The following is a 27,233-nucleotide window of genomic DNA, read 5'->3' as shown; positions in this document are numbered from 1 at the left end:
ACGACAATTTCAATCTTTCACTGAAGTTTCATAATCGTTCGGCATATATTTTGGAATAAAATCTCGTAGCATACTAGTGGGTTGCCAGGTTGCTTGAACTACACATTTGACTTTCGAAATAAATTAATATTTAATCAATTAAAATTGCTAATGGAACTTTTCACCCTGTTTCTTCCCCCCCTTTGTTAGGAGTTGCGATGACCTTTAGACAAAAAAAAAAAAAATGTCGACTTAACTTTGAAGCACACACACGATGATGTAAGCAGACCATCAAGGGAGGACGCCGGAGATTTAGGTTCGTTCATTAGAACAAAGTGTTTGCCATCTTTTATTGAGCCCATATTACATGACAATTATGGTAAAATATAAGATCTGGAAACGGGAGGACTTACTGTCTTCACCTGAATGTGCAGACACGTCCTGGTGTGCGAGGCGCTAACAACAAGAACAACAACAAGGCACTAATCATCACAGCCAACCGCGGCTCTGTCTACAATCAAACACTCGGCGATGAAAGCTCTGAGTGTTGTGGACACTTTAGCACTAGAACAAAGCACAGCGGGATGAGGAGCTCCAGATGGTGTACTCGGACACAGAGCATGCAGAGTCCACATTGGGGTAGGGTGTGGGAGGGGTTGAAGAAACTGACAAGCCGGAATGCCGGACCGGAATGGGAAGGTCACGGCTCTGGCACCTGATATCTACTGAGGTCCTCTTAGGGCTTGGTGTTGGTAAGCCCTGCCAGAGTTTTTTCCCACAGCGGATGTCCAGACCGAACCACCAGATGAAAGCCTCGGAGTAGTTCACACGGTGAGGTGGGGAAGATGTCAAAGATGTGAAGAGAAAGTCTTCAGCTGCGACGACTTCAGAAAGACGGGAGGGTTTTGGCAGGGATCTCGCATTTTGGGGAAATTGGAGAGGCGACGCAAAGGCCAAGACTGGCGAATACTCGTTTTGAATCCAAACAAGTGACAATTCCCAAAACTTATAAAAGTTCCAGGACTGAGGTCCAAAGATATGTTTGAATCTGAACTATAAGTTTTCCAACGGCCACAATGTCACGGTCACCTTGATATGGACCACGTTCACGGTTGCTGAGAAAGCGCTTCTTCGTGGTGCCTATTCCGAGCTACTCCAGGTCACCTCTACGGGCTTCAGGTAAGTGGATTGCATTCATAAAGAATCGATAGCCAATCACTTAAGCCCAGGGACCGGAAAAAACAGCACCGTTTTGGTTAGAAGGTCCTTCAGAGCAAGCGAGGAGAGAGAAGTACTAAATCCATCACAAGTGAATCACGACAGGCGGGTAATGAGGACAAATGGTAATGGAGGTTATTACTCTGGTGGCTTTCATTGACATGCCGTTTCTGTCCCCCGTCCGGTCTTGGCTTTGATGGCAACCTTGAAGTCACTAGCTTGAAGATGCTATGATTCTTTATAGATCTTTCATTTATTCCAAGTGTTGGTTCTTGATCTTTCCAGAAGTTCTCAACTTCAAGAAGATGGTATCCAAAGATTACCGACCATGCGTCAACCTCAAGAAGAAGGTGTGCAAAGATTCCAGACCGCTTTGCTTCCAAGTCAATCATGCTGAACATGACGGACAGGATTTCTCCTGACTTTGTGACATGGTTCTGTTTATTTGTCTATTGTGAAAGGTGGGGGTTATCCTGAAGAACTAGTTGAAAGCAAATTATATGAGCGACGTTGTGGGTTACGCGTGTCGGTCACATCCCGATGACACGTTTGGCGACGTACACTGGTGCTGCGGTGGCACCTGTTTTAGATTAGTGGCGGCCAATGTAACATTAACTCCACTTCCTGTTCCACATGCATGTTTAAGCATAATCCCAGAAGTGTGGTTGACCCCCTCCTCAAAATAAAATGGAGTGCTTGCCAAAGGGAGCTTCTGGTCACACGTGCCTAAAACCACCAAAGACTTTAACGTCTTGGAGCGTTGAGTCTTTATCTGCTGCAATATGACGACTTGTTCAACATTTGTTTTGAAGCACCATTCGTTTCAGATGATATAGTGGAGTGGTCATTGTACCAAAAGAAAACAACATCAACGGATCATGGGTCAGAAATCAATCACGAGTTGTTCCAGCTCCGTAACACTTTATTATCAGCCCGTTCCGTCACAAAAAAACATCACAAATGACTCGTAAATTGCAGTCCAAAAGTGTCCCATCGTGGTCACGACGCAATTAGAATCCAGATGTTGGGGAATTGCTTCACCGAGTATATCTCGGACATTTTGAAGCCAAAGTCCACTCGCCGGGACATTGTGCGAATTCAACGCTTAGCTTTCTTCTCCTTCATGATCTTTTTGCTCTCCTCCCGTCGCCGCTTGTTGACGGGGTTCCGTGGGTCGTAGATTTCAAAGGTGTCCTCGTCCTGGATGGTTGCATCTTTGACCTTCCTGGACTGCTCATCAAAGTGCAGCACATGGCCAAGCCTGGACGCGATGAAGATGGGAGGGCCGTCAGGATCGTCATTGACTTCTTTACAAGAACCGTCGCGTCGGGGGCTAACTAGTTCCGATTGTTGATTCAGCAATTATACGGTGGGCAATAAATATGAACAATCAATGACAAATCATTAGTGGCGGCCATAGTTTTAAGTCAAAGCTTAACCCCGACTAACCCTGAACCCAACTGTGGTTGAGTTCCAAATTGGGCGGCGAGGAATAACCCTGGGTCCGTTTTCAAAGGAGGCCATTTGCGTCGAAAGGGGCTACGGCGAGACGGGGGCGGTGATGCAAAGCTACAGAGGCCTCCGCTGTTTATTTTTCTGGCCTTGCTCACTCAGTCAAGGGGGGGGCGGAGTAAAATTCGAGGTAGGACGAGCATGGGGGTGGCGGGTGGGGGTCCGCGCCGACACAGATGGAATAGTTTACCTCCTCTGTCCCAGACTTGACTTCCAATGTCTGACCTGTTGTAACCCACATTCTGAGTGGGCTGCTCCTGCAGTGGCACACACTTCCCTTCCCACTGCTGTTTTTCCAGCAACGCTACGCTAACAGCCCCCCGGCTTGCACGGTTCTCGCCATACCTGGCGGGAGCGACGCGGCGGAGCGCGGCGAGGTGTCTACCGACAAAAGCTTCTCTCAAATTCATTAGCCCCCCCTCGCCCCCCACAAGAAGCCTCCGCTCACACACACTCCAGGAGACTAATGGCAACAACAGATTGTGTTATTCTAAATCTCTCATTCACACACATGGTATTCATTTCAAACTGGACTTGCTTTTAAGATCTGCGTTGAAAAACAGAATATGAGAGCAGAACACAGCGTCAGGACCCATTTCCTGGCGGCAGCGGGTTGACGCGTGCACGTACTGTACGGACCCCCTGAACTTTGGCACGCATGCAAGCGAGTGGAAGGACAGACGCGATGCCGCGGCATTTTGGTTCGGGCGGATATAGGCGCGGTGGAACTTAGCAGGTGCACGTAACCAACACGCCATTCGGACCCGTGTCCCTTTCCCCAAATTGAAGCATTCAAAAACTCACTTGATCTTTCGAGTCGGACTGTGGGATCGGAGCTTTGAGCTCCTAGTGATGCGAAATATGAGCTGACTAGGCAGTTTAATACGTGGAGATGAATCTATGGGGTGACCAGTTTCCGAAACGTTACAGTGATCCATTTTTAATTTGTCTAAAAAAAAAAAAAAAAAAGTACTTACGCGGACTTACCTTTGTAGCTGATCAATTTCTCCAACACCAAAATGATACATTAACAAAACAAATTTTCCTTCAATACTTTCAGTCTTAGGTTGACTGACATATTGCAACAGAGCGACTAAAGGGGCAAGCTATTGTAAACATTTTAAATTGGTTAATAATGAAGAATAACACACAATGTGGTGCACACAATTGTAGCCATATGTGAAAAATATGAAATAATATTGGAGATAGACAGTTCATTTTCATGTCAAAGATCTCAAAGTGAAAGAATTGGTGCTTTTTGAAGGTGACTGTAATTCTCTTGACATTGTCTATTTTATTTACCAATTTTATCAATTATTTAGAAGTGTTAAAAGTGCGTAACAAAGCTGGAGGGGCTCGGATGATTTTCTATAAACCATAAATGTCTATTTTTAAATGCGAGCACTAAATGGCGCCCCTCCAAGCCGATTCTAAAAATGCGCTTACTCACCATCCTTTGTCGTCATCCTCGGCGAGCTCTTCCTCATCCTCTTCTTCCTCCGGGGCTTCGCTTATGGCCGTCGACAGCTTGTCCTTGAAACGGTTGAGGAGCTCCATTGTCTGTTGAGCAAACAAACAAACAGCGCCGCCGCCGGTCAGACATCACACTCGTCTGGCATGAACCTTGATATGGTTTACCTGTTGCTCTCTCCCCGAGCCTTTCCTGCGTTTGTCTTTCCTCCGCTCCTCGTACTTCTTCCTTTCCTCCAGGTACTCGGCCACAGCCTCGCTGGTCGGCTCTTTGCTTTCTGGACAAAGAGGACAAAGTTCATTCAGTAAACCTTTAGTACGCTTAACAACTTTTCATCTACAAATGTATGCAAATGACGCAACAAATGCTAATTAGCTTTTATAGATGCAGCGTTGAGGTACTTGGCGGAATTGTGTCTTTTAATCAAGTTTCCTGACCGCCCTGGGAGTCGTGTACCCGTCCGTAAGTCCAACGCCACGCAACAAGAAAGCGTTGTGTACCGAGCACAGCTGAGAATAATTTTCCACCGCGCGTGATGCAACACCCGTCGTGAGGTCAGCGAGCAGCAGACGGTCTGGCTGGCTGCGCAGATGTTTGTTGCGGGCGCATGACAGACGTCTGTGGCCATGCTGGTGTTTTGCTGCGCTAACAAACAAATGAAGTAACAGAAACCGCAGTGAGGCCAATGAGTCGCTCCATTCAACGTGACGTTTGTGCGCTTTACGAATAAATCAGTTTAATGGGACATTTTTTGGGCAATGGTGGATCATTCTTGTGGCATTACATCAATTACCCTCACAGGTAATGATAAAAAAAAATTAAAAAAGCGACACGTTTTTGGACTTATTTAAAAAAAAAAAATTGTGAAAAAAACGGATTAAAAAAAACTAAAACATGCAAACTCAGCCTTTTTCCGGGCCGCGAAATCAAGAAGGGAGTGATTTATTTAAGGGACAAGTGATCGCCTTTCATCAGTCATCCTGCCCGCCTCCTCCCTTGACAACATGGATTTAAAAAAAAAAAATTGTGAAAAAAACTGATTAAAAAAAAAAAAAAAAAAAAACACACGCAAACTCAGCCTTTTTCCGGGCCGCAAAATCAAGAAGGGAGTGATTTATTTAAGTGACAAGTGATCACCTTCCATCAGTCATCCTGCCCGCCTCCTCCCTTGACAACATGGATGCTGACTGACGACGCCCCGAGGTGTTGTGTGTGTGTGTGTGTGTGTGTGTGGCACTCGCATCAGCCTCTGTTGTCACAATTGTGACGGCCTTCCTAACCACATTCCTTTCCTCTCTTGTCACCTGGGAGATGCTCCGTGTTGTAGCAACTCCAATCTTTTATAGGATGAAACGTGCCCACCTATGCAACAATCAGCGGATTTTTGCAGAGTGACGATCTCCGACGCAACTTTTGATCATCTATCAAAAATAATACCGTTGACAGTTGGGCTCTGTGCCTGGCTGACATTGGTCATTTTCGAATGGATGAACTGGTTTCTCCTTCCTACATTGTACATTTTTATTTCAGCCCACAGGAGGTGGTTGTGTCCGTCCCATCTGGAGCTTTACTACACTAACCGAGTGCCAAGATATAAAACATTCCTTTGGTCGCGAGCTCTTGTTGGCTTGCTTTTGCTGCTTCAGTCAAATATTTGGGGTTTGGAGCACGGGGGGAAATTTTGTAACTTCTTTTGTTTTGTTTGACACGTTAAAGACCTGATGATTTGTCAATGACTTATTGGAGAACAATACGGGAATCGTTTATTGCGGCTCGCAAACATTTTAGTGCCAACGTTAAGTGCTCCTGAGTGGAACGAGCGACAAAGAGGTCAAAGGATCGCGCCAACATTTACATCACTCCCGAATTCATTTTTGTGTTACTTTTAGAAGGACACACTGAATATAAATTGTCTCTAAATACAAAGAGATGTACGTTGTTTTTTTTCTTAATGCGGCGTGGACCACCCGGCTCTCCGAGTTTGCTGGTGGCGGTTTTAAAAACACCATTAAAGTGTGTCTCATTGCAGTAAGTTGGACACCATATTAACATTTCATTTAAAAAAGCAATAAAAGTGAATTAACAGGGCTCACATACCCTCCTCGACTTCATCCGTGGCTGGCTTGGGGCCGTCGTCTTTTTGCTTCATTGCCCTGAGCTCCTTCTTCAACTGACGAACTTCCTTGCGCAACTCTTCGCTGGGGGGGGGGAGAAAATAGTTTTTCAATGATGGAAAAGCGGTCGAAAAATGCTTACGGTTTACTGGTGGTGACGCACTAAATTGCACAATGTGTATTTAAAAATGCTAACAAAGCTGAACCCAGGCTAATGAACAGCACCTGTTTTCGTCTGTTTAGTCAGCAACACGTCGACGGATAATATAACAATACGCACACGCATGTATTCTTTATCCTCCGCAAAGAGCTAATAATATTGGCTGTATTTTTAGTTGCGTTTCCTACGGGAAAAATTGACTCGAAACAAATTTGAGGCTGACCAAACCTTCCACTCTATATCATCATTATTCACATTATTTATGGAGCTACGTATGTGTCTCCCATTTATGAGTAACATCTCCTCCTCGCGGTTTGCGGTATCGAGGGGGAAAAGCCCTAAACGGTCAGAAGAGGACCGTTTGGAATACGACTGCGCCTTTAAACTCCCGACACCTCAGTACGAGTGCCAATAAATGTTGTTTATACTCCCTCTCGTCAAACACGCAGTTGTTACATCAATTTTTCGAGCAGAGTGGATAACACGAGCGGGCCGGGGGGGGGAGAGCGACCCGCTGAGCCGACCCAGTTGGCGGCCGGCCCGAAAAGCGGGGCGAGAAGTGCCGGTCAGGTCGACCCGCACCTCCTCGTATGACGCAGGTTTGCAGATGTTCTTCTGGCTCGCGCCGATGTTTTGGTGAGTCTGACGCTTATTGTGTTGCTGCCATGCTCTCTATCAAAGCTCAGGTAAGCTGCAGCGTCTGGGCGCCCGGAGCAGAAACATGCAAAGCATCTCCAGACTAAACAATGACCGCCTTTGTTTCTGATGTCTGCTTCTTCATCCTCGACATCCCTTTTTTTCTTTCCCTTCTAGTAAATGGTTAACCCCCGTGTACTTTATCCACACGGTGTGCTGCGAGGCTTCAACTTACAAGTTGAATTTAGTCCATATTTAAAACACTTCAATCTCAAATCTTTTTTGTGTTCAAATATCCATTGGTTAAAGGGTTACGACAATCTTCTGCCTTTGGGATTTTCGAAAAAAAAAGAAAATGAAATGAGCACAGGATTTTAGTTCTCTGCATTTAATGGCAACGTTGCGGCCTCGGCATCCGAGACTGGTGGCTGGTTTTTAACGCGGGCTGCGCTGCATCCTGCCTCGACACGCCACTCTCGGCAAAACAAGCTACGTCTCCGTGGCGACGGACAAACAATTGGCTCCATGACGCCGGCACCATTAAAGGGAAGGAGGCCAGAAACCGACAACATCTGTTTGGACACCCCTCAGGGCACCGAGTATTTCGACGCAGATATTGTCAATGTTTGTTATGATTTTTACAATATTTATGACAGACAGTCCACCAGCCGAGTCCCAACAACTCTCCGGTGATTCGGAACCTCCAGAGCAGAGGACTGAGGTCGACAGGAGAATTTTACAAAACTTCAAATTGCCGCGCGACGACTGAAAAAAAAACTCGACCGTTTTCCAGAATATCGTTGTTTGTGGACTTCTCCGAATTCCCGTTTTACGGCCTTCTAGTGAGAAATGAAGGCCAACTGTTCAAATAAAGCCACTGTTGAAATGAGTTAAGGGCATATTAAAACAAGTCAAACTTAACACCTCGCTATGTGGCCGTGCGCAGCGAGGAGACCGCAAGGATGGCGGCGGCAGTCTCCTGTAATGACCGAGCGAGCAACGCGGACCAACGGGCCGCCGCGTGAACTCGCCTCGGGAGGCACTTCACGGCTTGGGCCCTGGCCAAGCAGAACTCAGGAATCCAAACTTCCACGCAGGAATTTGCATGACTCGGCACAGCCATCCAGACCGACGCGCAGCCCGCCGCGGTTCGCTGTTTTACAACGCCGTCTGCCTCGCAAGGAACCCCCCCCCCCTTGCCCCACCGCAGCCCCCGACTCCCTCTCTATCTGGCCACCGCCATGATGCCAGACAGTAAAGAGTCAGCAAAACGCGCCAAATGTATACAGTAAGATATAGTGTGGTTTTTATTTACAGCCTGGATGGGAAAACGTTCTTCCTAAAGCGAAATGCGGCGTGGCTTTAACAAGTTGGCTGAGTCCAGTTTGTATTGATAAAGCAAAAATTGTTTCTTACATGGCCTCAGCAGATTTTCACCTATTACGAGCGGGTCCCCAACGCTTCAAGGTATTCGTTCGGCTGTATTTTTTTTTTTTTAAATCCCTAGACGTGCATGTCTGTCTGGAAAGCTTTCCAAGCAGCCGGCCAGGGAGCGAGCGCCCCATGCGGAGCAGATGTGCTGCACTGGGCCAGAGTTCTGTAAACCTGGCAGCTCCCAAACGTACACAATCCCGCAGCCAAGCGCTGGATTATCTCAAGTGGTTTTCCACACACACACGCCCGCGCGCGCGCACGCACACGCACTAAAAAACCAGGCCGCATAACTCGCGGATCTCTGCAAGGCCTCAGCGAGCGAGAGCGCGTCGGCTCGGGTCCAACGGAGCCGGCGAACTGGCTGGACCGCGCGTGATGTCTGATGACCCACTTTGGATGCAGATGATCCGGGGCGTGCCGTCAGCGACTCTGCGGCTCGTGGATGTTGTCGATGATGTAATACAACAAAGTCATATGACGGATGAAAATGTTTGGAGTCCGGGGACCCATGACTTGGAAGAGTAAATATTTTCTTTTAAAATCTTAATATTTAATCAAATTTTAGAGAAATGCGTCTCCAGTAGATGCTGAAGAGATGACCCGACCGAGCGCATCGACGGTGGGGTGATAGAGCACCCCCCCCCCCTCCCTAAAACAATGCCCCCTTTGTGCAGGACTACCTTGCAGCCTGCTCTGTGATGCCCTGCCAAGACAAACCACTGTGTTGGGTTACAGTTCTTGTAGCAAAACAATCTGTGCTTGTGTTTAATAAACGACACTGGACCTGGCTGGCGGTCAAGCGTACCCACATGCCCGCGCAGTTTATCCCATTAGCGCTAATGAGAGGGCCGGGTTTGATTATGCGTGATGTCGAGGGCTACCTGTTGACAAGACGAGCGTCACGGACGCTGGGTTGTTCTCGTACCCATCGGATGGTTTTTACGCCGCCGGCGCCTAAATGGCTCCCCTTGCCCAAAATCAAGGGCATCATCGATTGCACTGTGACTACAATACACTTTCTTAAAAAATGAATGTTAAGATGAATTAGTTGTTCAATATCTACTGCGGAAGGACCAACAACTAAATTTATCCAGTGTTTTATAATTACGTGACAGCAATATGGTAATTAACAGCGCGGCCGAGTAAGGTTCCGAAAATATTTTCCATTTGGTATAAAACAAAATGTTTTGTCATAAGGGAGAGCTTATTTCCACATTAAAGCTAATTAACAACAAATATTTTGGAACATCGAACCTAAAATATTTTAGACTCTGCAAAGTAAGCAAAAGCTTTGGCATGATCCAATTGATCAGGCACTCTGCAGAGCGAAGCTCAACAGCGCCACCAGCTGGGACTTACCTTACAGTACAAAGCCTCTTTTTGATATGGTTTGCTTGAGATTTTGGTGTGTTTTAATACACAATATTTCATTCTCTTGTACAGTTTTTCAGTACACTTTACACACTGCGTTGTAGACGTACGTACCTGCGGCTGCTTTTCTTCCCCCGCTCGTATTCATCTTGGGACTCGCCGGCTTTTCCCGCGCCTTTTTCTTTTGTAAGTTTGGCTCGAACCAGCTCGCTCATTTTCTCGCGCTCATCGTCCTCCTGTGGGAACATGTTTGGATTGGTATTTGATGAGCTTCTTTTTTTTACTTTAAATGGGCTTACCTCTGCTTCGTCGCCGGATGTCTTCTCTTTTCTTGGAAAGAGAAAAATAAAAACACGTCAGAAGTCTTAATCGGTCAGGCCCGAATTGATTATCTTACTTATCGACAGCTGGAACGGAGCTCAGTCTGGGGTCATCCTTCAGAAGGTCGTGGCTGCTTTTGCTCTTTCCTTTCATGCTCTGAGGAGACAACGACAATGTCGGGAATCGACGGGGACAAACGTAATGCTTTTAAAACAGCCATCTCTACCTGGCTGACTTGATTGACCACCTCCTCGTCTTCTTCGGCCTCCTCGCCGAACGACAGCAGACTGAAGTTCCTTCAGAGATGGACAAATGTATGCAGTGGTACCAAGGCAAGTTAACAGAACTAAAGATGACTTACTTTGTGGCTTTTGACTGTGATTTCTTTCCTTCCTCTTTTTCTTTTTCCTTCTTTGATTTTTTGGTTTCACGTGGCTCAATGTCATCAAAAGGACAGTGTAGCACCTAGAGTTATTAAAAAAATAATAATAATAACCATCCATCAATTTTCCACCACTAACAATTTGAGGGTGCTGATTATCCTACCTCAGCAGTTCTTATTTTGTGTGGATTCAAAGGTCTCTCGTTGTTATCGCATGCCACGTCCGCTAACCTTAGCATGTTATAGACCGTGTCTCCGGTCACCTGGAAGCAACATTTTTTTTGTTTGTGTCAGACGTCAGGGATGCACAAATAGGAACAGCTCCCTTTCAAACTCACTTTGGCAAAAATGGTGTGTTTGTTGTTGAGCTCGTCGGCACGTGCCAACGTGAAGAAGAACTGGCTCCCGTTGTCGTGCGTCCCGGCGTTGGCCATGGCAACCAAACCTCTTCGATTGAAGCGCAGTCTGGTGTGAAACTCATCCTGAGGGCGGTAGAGACAAACATTACATCTCAAGAACAATGTTTGTAACTAATAGGTGGCTAGAGGTATAAAAAGTGACGTCATGGTGAATAGTCTTGAGATTTTTGAGTTTGATAGACTTCATGGAAGTATTCCAACCTTAAATGTCCCCCCATAGATGGACTCTCCTCCTGTCCCCGTCCCTGTTGGATCTCCACCCTGAATAATGAACTCAGGTACCACCCTGTGGAATATCGTCCCGTCGTAATAACCTTTGGGCCACATTTAAGAGTAAAACGTCATGATTTAAGCAACTGTGTCAATGTTATGATTTCAGACAGGTATTGGGTGACTGTTTACCTTCCATACACAACTGGACAAAGTTCCTACATGCTTTAGGAGCTTCTTTGGACCACAGCTCGATGTCGATATCACCCGCGGAGGTCTTTAACAAGACCTTCAACGAAAAGTGACGTGGACTGGTTAAACATATTTGACTTGAAAAGGCCGTAGTTGAAGTTAAATGCGACAGGTTGGAGTTAGCTCACCTTTCCGTTCGTGGGTGGTTCTTGAATGTATATATTGCTCATTTTTACGACAAGTAGTGTTTCACAGTAGTTTTAAGGCGGAATTTTACGTCTTTATTGAACAAATTGTTACGCTACTGCATTAAACAGAGGATAATTAGCGCCGCTACTCTGCCTGGTGTGATCGCGTTGTTTACGTCGTTGTCTTAGTAGGGGTGTTCGTATTACTGCTATAGTTATTGCTACTTTATTTATCCAGCATTTACACCCAAATAAAAAATCTTTTGAATTGTAAATTACAGACTTTTCGGCGTGTATGGGTATCTCGGTGTGGATGCAGTGGATACATTATAAGGAAGAAAAACAAGTTCGGTCCACCCATAAAAGTGATGAGTTGGTTTGACCTATGTGCCCGGTGAAAATCATCCCACCAAAAAACAGTGGCAACAACAAAAGTTCCGGATATTTGCGCGCCTAACGGAAGAACGACAACGACGGACCGGACAAGGCGGAAGCTCGTCTACAATGGCGGCAGCTGAAAACGGTGCGGATTTGAAGCGAAAAGCCGATCAAACTCAGGATGAAGACGGAGAAAAGGAGGAATGGGTCGGCCCCATGCCGAGCGAGGCTACCACGACCAAGAAGAGGAAAGGTTGGTGTGTTTTTTTTGTCAAACCATGAGAACGTTTTAACGCGCAAGAACCCCAAATCGTCCGTCAGAAAAATTCCAGGATTGCTGTAAGAAACTCAGTAAAATCACTAATCTTTCACCATTTTGCCCAGTTCTGGAATATGAACGCGTCTACCTGGACAACCTGCCTTCAGCTGCCATGTATGAAAAGAGCTACATGCACAGAGATGTCATCACCCACATTGTTTGCTCCAAGTAAGTCCCCCTGTTGCTCAGGTTCATATATATAATAGGGGAAGCACGTCCATCACTGGATGCTAATGAATCTTATTCACTTTTTGCTTTTAAGGACAGACTTTATCATCACGGCCAGTCAGGACGGTCATGTCAAGTTCTGGAAGAAAATGGAGACGGAAGGAATCGAGTTTGTCAAACACTTTCGGAGTCATCTCGGTAAGCTAGGATTTGAAATTCTTTCAAATATCGTAACCCTTTGCACGAGTTCGCCTGCAACTTGTGCGCTCTTCCTGTGCAGGTGTGATTGAGAGCATCTCGGTCAGTGTTGATGGTGCCCTCCTCTGCTCTGTTGGGGAGGACCAGGCCATGAAAGTCTTTGACGTCGTCAATTTTGATATGATCAACATGCTCAGGTTGGGGTAAGTACGCAGAGTCGTTGGCAAAGTTGAAAGTGGCGGAAAGCGACGATGACATGAGAAGTTATACCTTTCCCTTTTTTGTTGTAGCTTCCACCCTGGTCAAAGTGAGTGGATCTACAATCCCGGAGACGCCATTTCCACGGTGGCCTGCTCGGAAAAATCCACCGGCAAGATTTTTGTCTACGACGGGCGAGGAAGCGGCGAGCCTCTCCACATGTTTGACAAGATGCACTCCTCGCCGCTGTCGCAGATCCGGCTGAATGCCAAATTTCGAGTGGTCGTCTCCGCCGACAAAGCGGGAATGGTGGAGTACTGGACCGGGCTCCGCTCGGAATTCAAGTTCCCGAAACACGTGCAGTGGCAATACAAGACGGACACGGATTTGTACGAGTTCGCCAAACATAAAACATACCCCACCGGCCTGGTGTTCTCGCCCGACGGGAAGAAAATGGCCACCATGGCGTCTGACCGTAAAGTCAGAATCTTCCGCTTTCTCACGGGGAAACTCATGAGAGTGTTTGACGAATCCTTAACGGTAAGTTCTAACCAGGGTATTTCTGGTTAATGAAAAATAAATTCTTACCCGATTAATCAGTAGGATAAATTAGTACGGCTAATTCACATCCTCATGATTGCTGCCGTCGCTTGTGCCAGATGTTCACGGAACTGCAGCAGATGAGGCAGCAGCTGCCCGACATGGAATTTGGCCGTCGGATGGCGGTGGAACGAGAGCTGGAGAAGGTGGACGGCATCCGACTCACCAACATCATCTTTGACGAGACGGGCCATTTCGTTCTGTATGGGACCATGCTGGGCATCAAGGTCATCAATGTGGAAACCAATAGGTGCGTGCTCAAGCTAAAGATGAGGCGGAGAAGAAGCAGATGTCTGAAATTATTATTTTTGGGGTCTCCCAGGTGTGTGCGCATACTTGGGAAGCAGGAGAACATCCGCGTGGTCCAGTTGAGTCTCTTTCAGGGGGTCGCAAAGGCCATGCAAGTGGCACCCACCGTGGAGATGAAGGCCTCAGATAATCCCGCTTTACAGAATGTGGAACCGGACCCCACCGTGTTCTGCACGGCCTTCAAGAAGAACCGATTCTACATGGTGAGACGTGCACACAAACTACAGATGGGAACGCCAAGTGAGGTTCTCACACTTATTTTGTCGTGAAGTTCTCAAAGAGGGAACCCGAGGACACCAAGAGCGCCGACTCTGACCGAGACATCTTCAACGAGAAGCCCTCCAAGGAGGAGGTGATGGCTGCCACGCAGGCCGAGGGCCCCAAACGAGTGTCGGACAGCGCCATCATTCACTCCACCATGGGTGACATCCACATCAAGCTCTTCCCCGTAGAGTGGGTGACCAACTTTGACGACTCGTTTCGGATGTTGAGCAAATTCTCACCTCTCCTCCTTGTTCTCGTAGGTGCCCGAAAACGGTGGAGAACTTTTGTGTTCACAGCAGGAACGGCTACTACAATGGACACATCTTCCACAGAGTCATCAAGGTTTGTACCATTTTCAGAAGCATACTGTTGTCATGGCCATGAAGCAAGACTGCGTTTGTGTCTTCAGGGTTTCATGATCCAGACCGGAGACCCCACCGGCACCGGCATGGGCGGTGAGAGCATCTGGGGCAACGAGTTTGAGGACGAGTTCCACGCCACCCTGAGACACGATCGGCCGTACACGCTCAGCATGGCCAACGCTGGCCCCGCCTCCAATGGCTCGCAGTTCTTTATCACGGTGGTGCCCACGGTGAGTTCAGCCAGGGCCTGGCCACAAGACGGCGCCAAAGTCCTCCTTTTCTATGAATGTATTTTTCAAAAAGTAGTTTTCTTTTACAAGCAATTCAAGAGGAATTTATTATCAACTATGGATAAAATACACTTCCATGTTTTCGGCAGCCTTGGCTGGATAACAAGCACACGGTGTTCGGAAGGTGCATCAAAGGCATGGAGGCCGTGCAGAGGATCTCCAACTCCAAAGCTCACCCCAAAACGGACAAGCCGTACGAGGACATCAGCATCATCAACATCACCATTAAATGAATCGTGCGGCTGCTTACTGTACAGGTTTTATTTTTTAAATATTAAAACAGTACGTTTAGTGTTGGATGATTTGACTCACTCTCTGACATTGCGTGAAGGAGACTCGGTCTTGAATTTGTTGGCAAAAAAAAATCCACACGCAGCCAACTACGGTCAGTCAGTTTATTTGACAACATCACAATCGGAATCATTTACAAAGAAAAAGCTGTCATCGAGTCGGACGGTAACAAGAGGTGTTGAGGCGCGTTGTGCTTCTACGTTTTTGCGGGAAAAGGCGTTTCACACTGACATTTAGCTATTTGTTATTTAGTAGTAGTAGTAAACATTACATAGCAATGAATAAACTCAAAGGTTGTGTGTCCTTAATGAGGCGACAAAAAGTGTCCGTGGCAGAAGAGGGAGGGGTCACGGGTTCACATTACATCACGAAGAAGCAGCGGCTTATTAAGATCATCCCACGCTTTCCGCAAGACCGTCCAGAGTCGTGACGTTAATACTGGACGTCGACAGTAGAACGTTTGTCCGCCTAACTACGGTGGGCCGGCGAACAGCAAGTGCCCAATTTAAACGTGCAAAAAAAAAAAAACTATAAATATCAGTAAACAATTTTGTTCTGTAACAGAGAGCTAAAGAAATATCAGTTGCTATTTAATAACCTACAATCTGCTTTTATTTCATTTTGCACCGGTAGGCCCAAATTGCCAATTGTGTTTCTGGCCCCAAAATAGAAAAATGGCAAAAAAAAAAAAAAGCTTTTATCTTCTATGCTTAATATCCTGCTTTGTTTACTGGATTGGCGTTGGTTTGAAGCATAAAGTTCAGCCCAACGGGTCGTGGTCTCTTTCAATACCTCCACTCGGAGAAGCACACTCAAGGCTCCTCCGACGTGTACCTTCAAGTAATTGTTCACAGATCAGCGACGTCCACGCTAGGCCACGTCCAGGACGCCGGCGGCCACCAATTGCCTGGATAGCCAATCCAGACCCTCGTGGAGGCCCATCCCGCTACGGGCGTCGCAGCCCTGGATGTGCCAGCTCCTGCCGCAGCACAGCTTGTGCAAGCTCAGCAGTTCTGTCATCTCCTCTACGGAAACGACACCGGGAACGTCCTGAGGCAAAAATTTAAAAAAAAGTCTGGTGATTCATCTGAAGGCACCACCGTAGATGATGGACTCAGGTACCTGTTTGTTGGCAAAGATGAGAAGCAGGGCATCTCTCAGCTCCTTCTCGGTCAGCAGCTTGGCCAGCTCGCTGTGCGCCTCCATCAGTCGGTCCCGATGACAGCTGTCAATCACAAACACCACCGCTGCGGGCGACGCCAGAGAGAAACAAAGTATTAGACATAAAAATATTTTGACAAAATGTAAACCAAATTCTACCTTGAGTGTTGAGATAATAGTGTTTCCACAATGGCCTCAGCTTATGTTTTCCTCCAACGTCCCAGATGGTGAATTTCAAATTCTTATATTCCACCGTCTCCACGTTGAAACCTTAATCCGATAAATAAATCAAATGATCAATTGGTCGTCTTCATGTATTTACTTTGCTAGCTTACCGATGGTGGGAATGGGTTGCATGAACTCGTCCTGCTTGAGCTTGAAGAGGATGGTGGTTTTGCCAGCACCGTCCAGACCCAGAGTCACCACGCGGATCTCCATCTTGGGACCGATGTGAACGCGGTTGTCCTTGGTGAAGGTGACCGGGATGCCGGCGTCCAGCTGGATGTGGTCGGCCAACTCTGTGAACTGATGCTGCTGCTTCTGAAGGGTTTCCAGCAGACAGTTGATCTCCTGCTTGGCCAGCACAACTCTGCAGTCGTCCTACCAGGCAGATTTATCCATTTATCAAGTAGGCAAGGCAAAAAAAAATAAAAAGTTGGCGTCCCACCTGCTGAAGAGTCTTCTCGCAGTGCAGGCAGGCGGTGGACACCTGGGACAGCAGGATGGTCATGTCCTCCTGTTGCTGCCTGAGCCAGATCAACCTCTCGCGGACGTGGGCGTCCACCACGCTCAGCGCCATCTCCTCCTGACGACACAGCGTCTCGTGGAGGTCGGCGAAGTAGGCGCGCACGCAGGAGCGGGCGCTCTCCGCCGTGCCGGGCACCTTGGCGAGAACCGGATTTTTTTTTTAAAAAAAAACAACTCATGTTTGGTAACATCAAACGGGCGGGTCGGCGGTCTCACGTGTTCCGTGTGCGCCATGCCGACGCCGTCCTCCACGATCTGCTCGCCGCCCTCGATCTGCTGCACGATGCCTAACAGCTTCCTGGAGTACTCTGACACTTCCTCTGTGAAGGTGCGGATGCAGTGCGCCATGTCCAGGATGGACGCCCGGATCTGGTTAGCCTCCGTCTCCAGGAGGACGTGCTGAAGAACGAGCCGGGTGGAATGATTAGAGCGTCGGGTTTGATTAACATCGACGCCAACGGACCTTGTGTCCTTGGTGTTTGCCGTACTCCTTGCACACGCAGCACATGAGCGGACCCGGCTGGCAGGCCTCCTCCAGGCACACGAACTCGATGGCGTGCACCTGATGCTGCGGGCACAGGGTCTTCTCGTGCGGCTTGTCGGCCAGCGGCACGCGTCGGTGCTTGGCCAGCGTGCGGGTGGAGTGGGTGAGCTGCGAGCACTCGGCGCACAGGTGGGTGGCGCACACCGTGCAGTACATGGTGGCCGTGTGGCTCTCGTCCTCGTCGCAGCGAATCACGCACTGCTAGGGTCGGAGAAAAAACGCCGACATATTTGCACACTCGGCTTTTGTTGCAAGCCTTCGCAGGCTCTTCTCACCTCGCTCATTCCCTTCAGAGCGTCCTCCGCCATTCCCGACTGGTTGGTGGCACCGTTCTGCAATCGCTCCAGAAGCTCCAGAAGAGCAAAGTTCTTCTTCAGGCCCCACACGCCAGAGTCACCTGAATGAAGAGTGGCGTGATTCAATTCATTTCGAAATGAATTTAAGGTGGGCTGGATTTGACTTATGACAACTACGGGTAACCCTCACCCAGTTCCGTCACCTGCCGGTCAAAGGGGCAGCGGACCGCCCGGCCGTGCAGGGGCAGCCGGGTGAGGCAGTCGTGGCAGACGGTGTGCCCGCACAGCAGCAGGCGGGGCACCTTGTCGCCTTGGAGCGAGAAGACGTCCTCACACACGCCGCACTCCAGCACCTGGGAGTCAACACACAAGATCAGCACCACACCATGCATCTGCACCACAGCACACCTCCACAATGATCATGACAATGTGTAATTATTCTTTTGAAAAAAAAAAAAAGGTTTGCACACTGTAAGAGTCAATAGAAGCTGATCTATTTTAAGATTTGCATTTTCACAAAACTGAATGTCAATATTATTTGCAGAGATACATTTGGATCCGTGGGCCTGCTCTGCACGCACACACAAACAAACGTGATGTCACGATCAAGTTGCTACAAAACACCAACGAGGGACTGATTACGATTGCAAATTAAACGCTGCACATATTTTGCCTTTACTGTATTTGGAGCGAGATGTAATTCAAATGGTGAAAGAGGTGACGTCTATGCGGCGTTTAGGCTCAAGACAGTAGCCACGAAAGCAACGCTGCAACGCTACAAGACTGGCGGTAAAAATTGCACAAACATCTCTGTTTGTGTTTTGGTTGCAGTTTGTAAAGCTCTCCGACCTTGACGGTGCCTCCATTGGCCGCCCGGCCGTGTCGAACGCACGGTTCAATGCTGGTCAGGGAGCCCTGCTTGTTTATTCCTGCAGCTGAGGCGGCCATTGCGGAACAGCTGCGCCGAGCCTACTGAGCATGCGCGGAGTACGCAGAGCCAGCCTCGTAACACTTCCGGGTTTCGCCTACGTCATCGTAGGAAAATTAGATCGACGGCAAAATTCTTTATAAAAAAAACGCTTTATTAACGTTCGTCTTTCAACTACTTCCGAATTTCTCAGACGGGTTTAATTTTTCCAGTGAGCAGGCCCACTTTTTAATGACAGCTAAGTACATTTTTTAATTCGAGGCATGATCATCATTATTTCATTTTATATACTTTTTGAGCTAATTCGTGCACTACAATCAATTTGATAGATTTACATTCTGCTGTTCTATTTGCCTTTTCAATCTCATCATTTATCATTAACCAGCAAGAAAATGCAACGAGCTGCATCAGTGACTGCTATCTGGCATTGCTTAAGCCTTTGAGGGTTCAAAGTTCAAATCCGGGCCTCTTGTGCATGTCTGGCAGACGTCAGTTTGGTGACCTCGGCGGACACCCTCAGCGATTCCGTCACAAGTAAGCAAAAACCTCACTTTTTGTTACTTGGAAAACTTGTATTTATGAAAGTGAGTACAGCCCGAAATAAAAATGTCCCGACTTGGCCTTTGTTCACGGAATCAATGTGTCAGAGCACATGAAACATTTGCTACTGGGAGGGGGAGTTGACAGTGGAATTTTGTTTGCTAAAATACTGAGGTCAGCACTTCTTTTTGTCCCATTTACACCACAATGAAGGCTTGAGCATGTTAGCAAAACAAAATACAGAACACTTTTTGATCAGAGTTGTCAAATTCATTTTTTGTCTCAGGCCGCATTGTGGTTTCCCTCCGAGGGCAGCTCTGGTATTGACGGCAATTTATAATAACATCATTGAGCATCTCAAAGGTAGAACATTATCTGTTGAACTTTGGTCATTCCAACGTGAACTCGCTCGTGATTGGCTGGCACGCTCTCCCACCCCCCCATATGGCCTCGCCGCCCCCCCTCTCTGTTGTCTCTCAGCTCTGTCGCGCACCTTCGACTCGAGGTCCCCGGCACCTGACGGCGAAAATGTCCGAGAAGGGAGACTTCGACACCAACGTGCTGACCCTCACCAGGTTTGTGCTGGAGGAGGGCAGGAAGGCCCACGGAACAGGCGAGCTCACCAACCTGCTCAACTCCATCTGCACGGCCGTCAAAGCCATCTCCACCGCTGTCAGGAAGGCCGGCATTGCCAACTTGTGAGAAATGATTTATTTATTTTTATTTGGAGACTTTTCTGTAGTCAGTGATTTGAAAAGAATGTACTAATATGCTTTTTATCCTCACTAGTAAAATGATTCCACAACTAGTAGGACTTTTGGATGCACTGAATTGTCTTATTAGTGAGGACGTCCATAGTCGTCAATGGTAGTGAATGAAGTGACATTAGCTCAGCCAGTAAGAATTAGCTTGCGCATTTTGTACTTCAGCCCGGGCAAAAGTTCACAATGGAGGTTGAGGGGCTTTTTTTTTTTTTGCACTGACAGGCCTTTATCAGTGTCAACAAAAAGACTCGCAGTTACCAGATCAGCATAGTCAAAGGTTCTGTTCTCCGCTCTTTTTTGGCAGGTACGGTATCGCCGGTAGCACCAATGTGACGGGAGACCAGGTGAAAAAGTTGGACGTGCTCTCCAACGACCTGGTCATCAACATGCTCAAGTCATCCTTCAGCTCCTGCGTGCTGGTGTCCGAAGAAGATGAGCATGCTATCGTCGTCGAGTCGGACAAGAGCGTAAGACAAATAATAACGATGTCAATTAAAATGATGTAAGTCATGACGTTGTTCCCTTTCAGGGCAAATACATCGTCTGCTTTGACCCGCTGGACGGTTCCTCCAACATCGATTGTCTGGTCTCCATTGGTACCATCTTTGCTATCTACAAGAAGGTTAGCGTGAAGCTAAAATGCTATTTGAAGTAATGTTCAGAGTTTGGGTTCAATACAATGAAGTCCTCTCTGCAGACCACAAATGACGCGCCCAACGAGAAGGACGCCCTGCAGCCGGGGAGGAACCTGGTCGCCGCCGGTTACGCTCTGTACGGTAGCGCCACCATGTTGGTGCTGTCTACCGGGCAAGGTGTCAACTGCTTCATGCTTGACCCGGTAAGGTCAAAACCGTGACCGCGATTGCTCCCGTCTTGCGAAAACTTTGAAGTTCTCCATCAGGCCATCGGGGAGTTCATCCTGGTGGATCGAGACGTCAAAATCAAGAAGAAAGGGAAAATCTACAGCTTGAATGAAGGATACGCTCAGCATTTCTACCCTGATGTGACGGAATATATTCAGAAGAAAAAGTTCCCTGAGGTAAATGGATCCTTTCACACTAATCAATAAAACACGCTAATCCTATTTTAAAGTCACTTGTCGAGCTCAAACGGTGTGATGTCACCACTGATTTGGGTTCTGTCTTTCCAGGACGGTTCTGCTCCCTACGGCAGCCGCTATATCGGCTCCATGGTAGCAGATGTCCATCGCACGTTGGTGTACGGCGGCATCTTTTTATACCCTGCCAACACCAAGAGCCCAAAAGGAAAGGTGAGTGCTTTCTATGGCGCCCTCTGGTGGATTATGACAGTAACGCTCACACTGTTTCTCTCTCTTTGTGGTCTTTAAGCTGCGACTACTCTACGAGTGCAACCCCATGGCGTTCATCATGGAGCAGGCGGGCGGCATGGCCACCACGGGGGCCGGCAACATTCTGGACATCCAGCCCACCAACATCCACCAGAGGGTCCCCGTGGTGCTGGGCTCGCCCGATGACGTGCAGGAGTACATTGGCATCTATAAGAAGCATCACAAATGAGGTGGGTTGACTTTTACACAAATTCTTTTGACTCCTTCCGTCGGGTTTGGTGGACTATAATAACCTTGATGTTCATGAAACAGTCTGGTTCTTCGGCTCATGGCCTGGATCGCACTGAAACCGCAAGCTGACAGACAACCTCTTTTTGACTTCACTTCCATTTGTTTAGGTAAAAAAAGATGAATAAATATTTGTCACTGGTTTTGCGCCATTCTTTAGTCGGGCCTACAAGCATGTGAGATTGAAATGGGGTTTTGAAATAACCGGAATTTGGCAGTCGGGTTGAGATTGCCATTGTGTTTTCCGACTGAGTTAATCGAGTTATCTGTTTGAGCCTTCCACCCAGAAAGCAAAACATTTTGTTGAGCTTATATCTCAAAATTTTGCTCTCAAGTCAAAGCAAAAAACGGTGCGCCAAAGGTGCGCCACTTTTATTTATTTTATTCAATGAGTAAATCAATAAAGGAAATTGGGGAACGCTCAACAACTTTTTGGGACGCTCCAAATTGTGCTTACGGCACCGCCCATCGTGATGTCATCGTGCTAAAGTCCAATCGGAGTCGACAGGTTGGAATAAGGGAGCAGTTTGGAAACACGCACACGCTCAAAGTGAAGAGCCGTGAGGACATTGAGTATCCTCGCTGTGGGAAAGTCACGACGCGTCACGCTGATGGAGAGTCCAGCCGCGTGGAGATGCGGCGTGTTGGTCCTCGTCCTTGGGCTGTGCGTATGCGACAAGCACAACCAGAAGCGGTTCGTGTGCTGGAAGGCCATCCTGCAGTGCCACAGCGAGCCGGAGTGCCTCCATGCCTACGAGCAATACACCCACGCGTGCGCATCGGTGCTGAGCGGGGAGCGCCGAACGTGTCCCAGCCACTGCGTGTCGTCCCTGATTCAGCTCAACCTGACGCGCGGCGGCTCAGATCTGCAGGACTGCGATTGTGCTCTGGATCCACTGTGCGCCAGGGCCAAGCGGGCCATTGAGCAGTGCTTGCCGGGAACGCGCGCGCCACTGGGTTGCACGCACGCACGGCGTCGCTGCGAGGAGGAGCCGGCGTGCAGAGCTGTCACCACGGGCTACCTGTCCCACTGCGGGAGGCTGTTTAGTGGAGGCCAGCAGTGCTCGTCGGAGTGCCGCGCGGCTATAGCACGCATGCGCAACGTCCCAGCCGCGAGGGAGCTGGAGACGTGCGTGTGTGACGGCGAGGAAAGGAAGTTGTGCGAGTACGTTCAAGTCAGAATGAAAACGTTTTGCAAAGAGGGGGAAGAGGACGGCAGCGGATGTTCGGACGAGGAGGAGGATGACGAATATAAGGAGGATGACGAGGATTATCACACCACAAGTGCGAGACCCTCCTAAATTTTCTGGGGAGACATATAAGAAAGGGGGCTGCAGATATGTGCGAAATCTAAAAAAAAAAAAAAAAAAACCATTTCAACTAATCAATGCATATCTAATTCATGAAAATGACAACTAATACTATGCATTAATAGAAAGATAATCGGTTGCCGGGATATTTATATTTTCAAATTTGTAAACTTCCATGACCATGGGATGAAATCAGCACTCTGCCCGACAGCCCCCCCCCCCCCCTTTTGCACGGCCCTGCGCTGGGATACAAACACACGAAAAAAAACAGCGTGCCACAAAATTCTACTGCCACCTAATAGCCTGCCTTTTTTGTATTATTTATTTTTATTTTCAATGGCTAAATTCCAGTAAAATAATAAAACTCATGTTGTTGACAATTAATCCACGTATGTCGTGTGATTTGTTGACAAAGCGGGATGGAACATCTTATTTCCATTTGTTGATGTCATAAAAACACCAAAACGGCCTGTTTTATTTCCTGTTCAACGGTCCTCGCCTGGTTTTCATTTATGAGCGCAAGGGACTGGAATGTGCCCTTTGCTTTTAAATACGACGTATGTCCATGTCACCGTGACTGAAAAACAAAACATGCTCTGTGTTCAGCGTATGTCTGACGTAATCATTTCAACGTCTTAGCTTCATTGAGCTATTTTTTTTTTTTTAATTAATAAAAAAAATAAAAACAGTACAACACTATAAGGGCGTTTATTTACGCACATTAGCTATCATACATATGTTCTGTACTAAATATTAAAACTGAAAGAAGGAAATCAGCCGTCAAATAAAAAAAAAATGCAGCAATTTGATGCAAACGGGAAGCCATTGACGACCACTAGGTGGCACTGTATTCTTCAGCAGTACTCTTCACTGCTGCTGTCTCCACTACAGCGAGCGCCGAGCAGCCCGATTGTGTTGCAGCTTCGCGTCCTGGTTCGTTTACCCCCGTTGCAGTCGGACCACTCGGACCAACAGGACCAGTTGCCTTCCTGAGAGACCTCGGGACGTCCACCTGCACACAAAAAAAAAATAATTCATCTGTCATTTTAGTTTTGATGATTTGAAATGAAGTTTTTGAACATGTTTTTTTCTAAATGGAGTAGTTACCTGTGTGCTTGGCTTTGTCGCCTTTGAAATTCTGGCAAGCCATTCCCTCAAAGAGGTGCGGGCACAAACACATGCACTTGCCATCCAGCAGCGCGACAGTGCCGCCATTGTGGCACGGCCTACACTTGCACACGCTGTACTCGGCCACGTAGTCGGCCGTGGCCCGCTTCAAGTTGCCGATCCTTACGTTGGCGTCGGCCATGTCCAAAGGAACCAGCGTATAAATGGGCTGCGGCTAACGGAAGCAAAAACGAATGATAGGTCCGGACTCCATGACGTCATTCTGGCTCTTGGCAATCACCTCGCTGTTGAGAAGCGCAGGGGCGTCGGCGATGGTGCGAGCCCACGCCTGGTACGTAGCGATGTCCATCAGCCCGTCCTTGTTTAGTTTGGCCCTCATGGCCACGGCACTTTCCAAGGTGCCTCCTTTCACCGATGTCATCACCTTATCCACTACCGCTTTGCCGGCAATCTCTCCTGCGGGTACAAATGAGCGCTTTTGCTCGTTTTCGGGAAAGCAAAGGTCAAAGGTCAAACCTTGGGCTTTTGTCGATACGTCATCACACTTGTCGTCTTTGTAGTGAGCTTTTCCGTCGCTGACCGACTCTCCGGTAAAGTCCAACGAGATACCCAATTTGACGCATTCTTGAACTTTTCTCTCCGTCAGATCTGGAAGTAGAAAAAAAAAATTCGAAGGAGCAGTTGACGCAAACGCCGCTGTGCTCTGATCGACGTACTTTTGGCCTTGATGGCGTCCTGGTTGAGAACATAGATGAGTTCATATTCTCCGCCAGACTTCCCGTTTTGGGTGTAGTGCGTTCCGTAGTCCTCCAGGAAGGCGAAGTAGACGCCCTTGTCGTACTGCAAAGGCAAAGAGCCAACGTGCGCCAGGAACTCCTCGGCCAGCTGGAGAGCGCGGGAACGAAGCCTGTACGTGCTCATCTGGACCCTTCCCTTGACTCTCATGAAGCTCTTGTTCTGAACGGAAAGAAGAAGAATTACCCAATCACAAATCTTTTCTACCAATGTGACGGAAAAATAATAATTACCCGGATGTTGGCGTACTCGGACATCTCCTTGAGCATAGTTTTCTTCTCATACTGAAAATCTACACTGACACCGCCGGACGTACTCGACATGGATTCCTCGCTCGGGTTGAACTTGAAGGAAAGTCCGGCGTCCACATTTCTGCTCGTCTCCTTGAGGATATCCTTGAGCAGGCTGTGCGTGTCCTCGTAGATTTCCCTGGAGACCGTTTCCTCGGCTAGCGTCTGGAGAATGGAAGGGATCGATCACCACGTGGTGCCAACGCGTCGTTTTTGTGACTCACCTGATAATTGAGCACCCCGACATTCCACGGGAGTCGGTCGAACTTCCCCGTGTACGGATTCTTGACCCGTTCGCATCGGCCGTTGAAGTAATCATTGTTGAAGGGGTTCATACGAGGGTCCGAGCCCAAAATGTTGATTCTGGCGTGAGGGAAGAGGACAACATGTTCAAACTGCTGAGTCGTGACTTATTATTCGTTTTTGATCAACATGGTACCCGTATCCTGCCGTCCTGCCTTGCTCGTTGTTTTCCAGCACGGCGGAGTGACACGGCTGCCTCGCGGGGTCGTCGCAGTCTTCATCAGAACCGTCTTCGCAGTCGTAGTCGCCGTTGCACATGAGTCTCTTATGGATGCAAGAACCTGCGGGAAGTTTTGATGACCATTTTGTCCAGATCATCAGAATAATAAAAACAGTACCTGAGTCGCATTGGAACTCCTCGTCGGTGCATAGCGGACGTGGAGGTTGTTGACATGTAGCGTCGCTCACGCACGACTCTCGCTCGCCAATGGAACCCTGGCAGGACTCGCCGCCGAATTGTCCGAACACCGTGGCGCTCCGGGAACGCCTCTGACCATCACGTTTGGTTCACGTTGGGGTTAACCACACCTAGCTTGCAACACATATGTGAATTTTGGACTCACTCTGGTTAACGTGCACGGATCACAAACGCCCCACTCGGACCAGCGACTCCACACGCAGTCCACGGCGGGCGGATCAGGAAGTTCCACTCCCCTAAAAAAGACACCATTAGCGATGGAATTAGCTCGGACGAGTGTTCCCACTGGAGGAAGTGGAGAATTACGTTGTTTGGTTATCGCCTCAAATCTGCTCTTGCGAAATGATGGTCAGATGATTTTGATGACATCAGCAAAGCAAGGGCAGAAAGCAAAAAAATGCCAGCTAGCATACATAGGCTAGCTCCTGTTAGCCATTTTGTCTACCCTCATTCAAAGCGTCAATTGAATTCCTTTTCCGAGGTTAATTATCCATCGTACGTCATTTCAGAACGTACATACGGATTCTAAAAAAACGATACATACATTCCTTTCTCGCCGAGCATGAGAAAGAGACCCAGCACGACGGCAAACGCGATCCTCATCTTGAATTTGCAGGTGAAGAACAACTTGAATGAACGCAAAGCCGCGGGCCAAACGGACTTTTAAACCTTCACTCTGTCAATGATTGTCGCATTGCAAAAGCACATTTTCTCTCAATTTAGACTTGGCATTATTGATCGGCTGTTGGGAATCTCCCAAAGCACCCAGATGATGTTTGTTTAAAGTCGGAATGTTTTGTTCTGATCAGCCATTTTTTGCGAACGTACAATCTTGTTTTTTTTTTTTTTACAGTTGCCCCAACTGAGGGTCTTTTCTATAGGGAAAAAGTGGAAAGGGAACACCACGGTCACCAATATATGCTGATGTGACGGCTTTTTACAAGCTTTTGCAGCAGGAAGCTGGAGGCTAGGGTAAGGTGCTTGGCCAATGTTTCTCCTGACTAGAAAGACTTCCTGTTTTTCAGGCCGTGGGGGAGGAGGAGATGTAATGACATCCAAGGCAATTCAGCTGTCGGGATTTTATTAGAATTACCGTTTTTTTTCATGTATAATGCGCAAAATTTAACGAATTTATTGTCCTAAAATCTGGGGTGCACATTATACATGCAAAAAAAAAAAAATTGTATTTTTATTTTTTTTTTATTTTTTTAAATCCAGATATGATACGGAGGCCGCCATTACAGATGTGCTTTCTTCTCTGCTGTTCACTTCAAACACGCTCCATACGAACACAATGCTCTCGTATCAGACGTATCACCTGCTCGTTTGCTGTCATAATATACCCTACACAAATCCGAAACATTTCTTAGCTATCGAGTTTGCTAGCGCATGCGCAGTGATACTGACCGGCAGAATAACATCCGGTTG

The 27,233-nt window shown here is 47.8% G+C and overlaps 6 protein-coding genes and 1 long non-coding RNA gene across 11 annotated transcripts in view; 4 read left to right on the top strand and 3 right to left on the bottom strand.

The window, feature by feature from the left end:
• Positions 1-11,861, bottom strand: part of cwc27 (CWC27 spliceosome associated cyclophilin) — a 37,448-nt gene extending 25,587 nt beyond the window's left edge. Inside the window, exons 1-14 of one of the 3 annotated variants that reach the window (XM_061292509.1) lie at positions 11,608-11,861; positions 11,420-11,516; positions 11,219-11,331; positions 10,937-11,080; positions 10,763-10,861; positions 10,578-10,681; positions 10,443-10,512; positions 10,293-10,372; positions 10,195-10,225; positions 10,010-10,131; positions 6,278-6,378; positions 4,348-4,457; positions 4,160-4,269; positions 764-2,458 (exon numbers count right to left, since the gene is read on the bottom strand). In XM_061292509.1, coding sequence (XP_061148493.1) covers positions 2,296-2,458; positions 4,160-4,269; positions 4,348-4,457; positions 6,278-6,378; positions 10,010-10,131; positions 10,195-10,225; positions 10,293-10,372; positions 10,443-10,512; positions 10,578-10,681; positions 10,763-10,861; positions 10,937-11,080; positions 11,219-11,331; positions 11,420-11,516; positions 11,608-11,649 — 1,386 coding nt within the window. In that variant the 5' untranslated portion in view covers positions 11,650-11,861 and the 3' untranslated portion in view covers positions 764-2,295. Of the gene's footprint in view, positions 1-763; positions 2,459-4,159; positions 4,270-4,347; positions 4,458-6,277; positions 6,379-10,009; positions 10,226-10,292; positions 10,373-10,442; positions 10,513-10,577; positions 10,682-10,762; positions 10,862-10,936; positions 11,081-11,218; positions 11,332-11,419; positions 11,517-11,607 lie in introns of those variants that run through there. The other 2 variants (XM_061292507.1, XM_061292508.1) reach the window with 2 other exon arrangements.
• LOC133163018 (uncharacterized) lies at positions 305-1,866 on the top strand. Its single transcript, XR_009716311.1, has 2 exons — positions 305-1,158; positions 1,483-1,866. It is a non-coding gene; the product is annotated as an uncharacterized LOC133163018 (long non-coding RNA).
• Positions 11,862-11,964: 103 nt separating the features above from the next.
• On the top strand, positions 11,965-14,992 carry ppwd1 (peptidylprolyl isomerase domain and WD repeat containing 1). Its single transcript, XM_061292502.1, has 11 exons — positions 11,965-12,238; positions 12,370-12,472; positions 12,567-12,670; positions 12,753-12,873; positions 12,961-13,408; positions 13,528-13,718; positions 13,791-13,980; positions 14,049-14,230; positions 14,302-14,383; positions 14,451-14,633; positions 14,783-14,992. The coding sequence occupies exons 1-11, from the start codon at positions 12,112-12,114 to the stop codon at positions 14,924-14,926; spliced, it is 1,875 nt and encodes a 624-aa protein (XP_061148486.1). The 5' UTR covers positions 11,965-12,111; the 3' UTR covers positions 14,927-14,992.
• Positions 14,993-15,074: 82 nt separating this feature from the next.
• On the bottom strand, positions 15,075-18,719 carry trim23 (tripartite motif containing 23). Of its 2 annotated transcripts, none has more exons than XM_061292504.1 (10): positions 18,582-18,719; positions 17,923-18,085; positions 17,712-17,833; positions 17,356-17,637; positions 17,109-17,291; positions 16,813-17,028; positions 16,481-16,745; positions 16,305-16,415; positions 16,107-16,231; positions 15,075-16,034 (listed from the first exon to the last, which is right to left on the bottom strand). In XM_061292504.1, the coding sequence occupies exons 1-10, from the start codon at positions 18,678-18,680 to the stop codon at positions 15,855-15,857; spliced, it is 1,746 nt and encodes a 581-aa protein (XP_061148488.1). In that variant the 5' UTR covers positions 18,681-18,719; the 3' UTR covers positions 15,075-15,854. The 2 variants fall into 2 exon arrangements, with proteins under 2 accessions (XP_061148488.1, XP_061148489.1); XM_061292505.1 differs by having other exon boundaries at positions 17,356-17,634.
• Positions 18,720-18,745: 26 nt separating this feature from the next.
• On the top strand, positions 18,746-21,702 carry LOC133163012 (fructose-1,6-bisphosphatase 1-like). Of its 2 annotated transcripts, XM_061292513.1 has the most exons (10): positions 18,746-19,194; positions 19,487-19,563; positions 19,681-19,898; positions 20,269-20,431; positions 20,494-20,586; positions 20,662-20,802; positions 20,866-21,003; positions 21,115-21,234; positions 21,314-21,503; positions 21,586-21,702. In XM_061292513.1, exons 3-9 carry the CDS (start codon positions 19,729-19,731, stop codon positions 21,500-21,502), a joined length of 1,014 nt encoding a protein of 337 aa, XP_061148497.1. In that variant the 5' UTR covers positions 18,746-19,194; positions 19,487-19,563; positions 19,681-19,728; the 3' UTR covers position 21,503; positions 21,586-21,702. The 2 variants fall into 2 exon arrangements, with proteins under 2 accessions (XP_061148497.1, XP_061148498.1); XM_061292514.1 differs by lacking the exon at positions 19,487-19,563.
• Positions 21,703-22,072: 370 nt separating this feature from the next.
• Positions 22,073-22,949, top strand: LOC133163016 (growth arrest-specific protein 1-like). The gene has a single exon (XM_061292518.1). The coding sequence runs from the start codon at positions 22,173-22,175 to the stop codon at positions 22,860-22,862; it is 690 nt and encodes a 229-aa protein (XP_061148502.1). The 5' UTR covers positions 22,073-22,172; the 3' UTR covers positions 22,863-22,949.
• A 614-nt stretch (positions 22,950-23,563) lies between these two features.
• Positions 23,564-26,498, bottom strand: c9 (complement component 9). The gene is made up of 11 exons (XM_061292503.1): positions 26,350-26,498; positions 25,951-26,041; positions 25,726-25,876; positions 25,524-25,668; positions 25,309-25,447; positions 25,028-25,249; positions 24,716-24,956; positions 24,516-24,647; positions 24,280-24,455; positions 23,979-24,213; positions 23,564-23,883 (listed from the first exon to the last, which is right to left on the bottom strand). The coding sequence occupies exons 1-11, from the start codon at positions 26,406-26,408 to the stop codon at positions 23,726-23,728; spliced, it is 1,749 nt and encodes a 582-aa protein (XP_061148487.1). The 5' UTR covers positions 26,409-26,498; the 3' UTR covers positions 23,564-23,725.
• Positions 26,499-27,233: the final 735 nt, after the last annotated feature.

Source organism: Syngnathus typhle, linkage group LG12 (assembly GCF_033458585.1).
Source record: "Syngnathus typhle isolate RoL2023-S1 ecotype Sweden linkage group LG12, RoL_Styp_1.0, whole genome shotgun sequence".
NCBI classification, from domain to species: domain Eukaryota; kingdom Metazoa; phylum Chordata; class Actinopteri; order Syngnathiformes; family Syngnathidae; genus Syngnathus; species Syngnathus typhle.
This window is presented reverse-complemented; position numbering and strand designations above follow the sequence as displayed.

Excerpts from the sequence above, each read along its gene's own strand:
- ppwd1 (XM_061292502.1), top strand. The coding sequence starts at position 12,112 with ATGGCGGCAGCTGAAAACGGTGCGGATTTGAAGCGAAAAGCCGATCAA. Across the intron at positions 12,874-12,960 it reads ATCAACATGCTCAGGTTGGG|CTTCCACCCTGGTCAAAGTG; the intron begins GTAAGTACGCAG and ends TTTTTGTTGTAG. Across the intron at positions 14,231-14,301 it reads ATCAAGCTCTTCCCCGTAGA|GTGCCCGAAAACGGTGGAGA; the intron begins GTGGGTGACCAA and ends TTGTTCTCGTAG.
- trim23 (XM_061292504.1), bottom strand. The coding sequence starts at position 18,680 with ATGGCCGCCTCAGCTGCAGGAATAAACAAGCAGGGCTCCCTGACCAGC. Across the intron at positions 17,834-17,922 it reads CCGGCAGGTGACGGAACTGG|GTGACTCTGGCGTGTGGGGC; the intron begins GTGAGGGTTACC and ends CTCTTCATTCAG. Across the intron at positions 16,416-16,480 it reads GCAACCCATTCCCACCATCG|GTTTCAACGTGGAGACGGTG; the intron begins GTAAGCTAGCAA and ends TATCGGATTAAG.
- LOC133163012 (XM_061292514.1), top strand. The coding sequence starts at position 19,729 with ATGTCCGAGAAGGGAGACTTCGACACCAACGTGCTGACCCTCACCAGG. Across the intron at positions 20,587-20,661 it reads TCTTTGCTATCTACAAGAAG|ACCACAAATGACGCGCCCAA; the intron begins GTTAGCGTGAAG and ends TCCTCTCTGCAG. Across the intron at positions 21,004-21,114 it reads AGAAGAAAAAGTTCCCTGAG|GACGGTTCTGCTCCCTACGG; the intron begins GTAAATGGATCC and ends CTGTCTTTCCAG.
- LOC133163016 (XM_061292518.1), top strand. The coding sequence starts at position 22,173 with ATGGAGAGTCCAGCCGCGTGGAGATGCGGCGTGTTGGTCCTCGTCCTT.
- c9 (XM_061292503.1), bottom strand. The coding sequence starts at position 26,408 with ATGAGGATCGCGTTTGCCGTCGTGCTGGGTCTCTTTCTCATGCTCGGC. Across the intron at positions 25,669-25,725 it reads GGAGTTCCAATGCGACTCAG|GTTCTTGCATCCATAAGAGA; the intron begins GTACTGTTTTTA and ends AACTTCCCGCAG. Across the intron at positions 25,448-25,523 it reads GGCAGGACGGCAGGATACGG|AATCAACATTTTGGGCTCGG; the intron begins GTACCATGTTGA and ends CCCTCACGCCAG.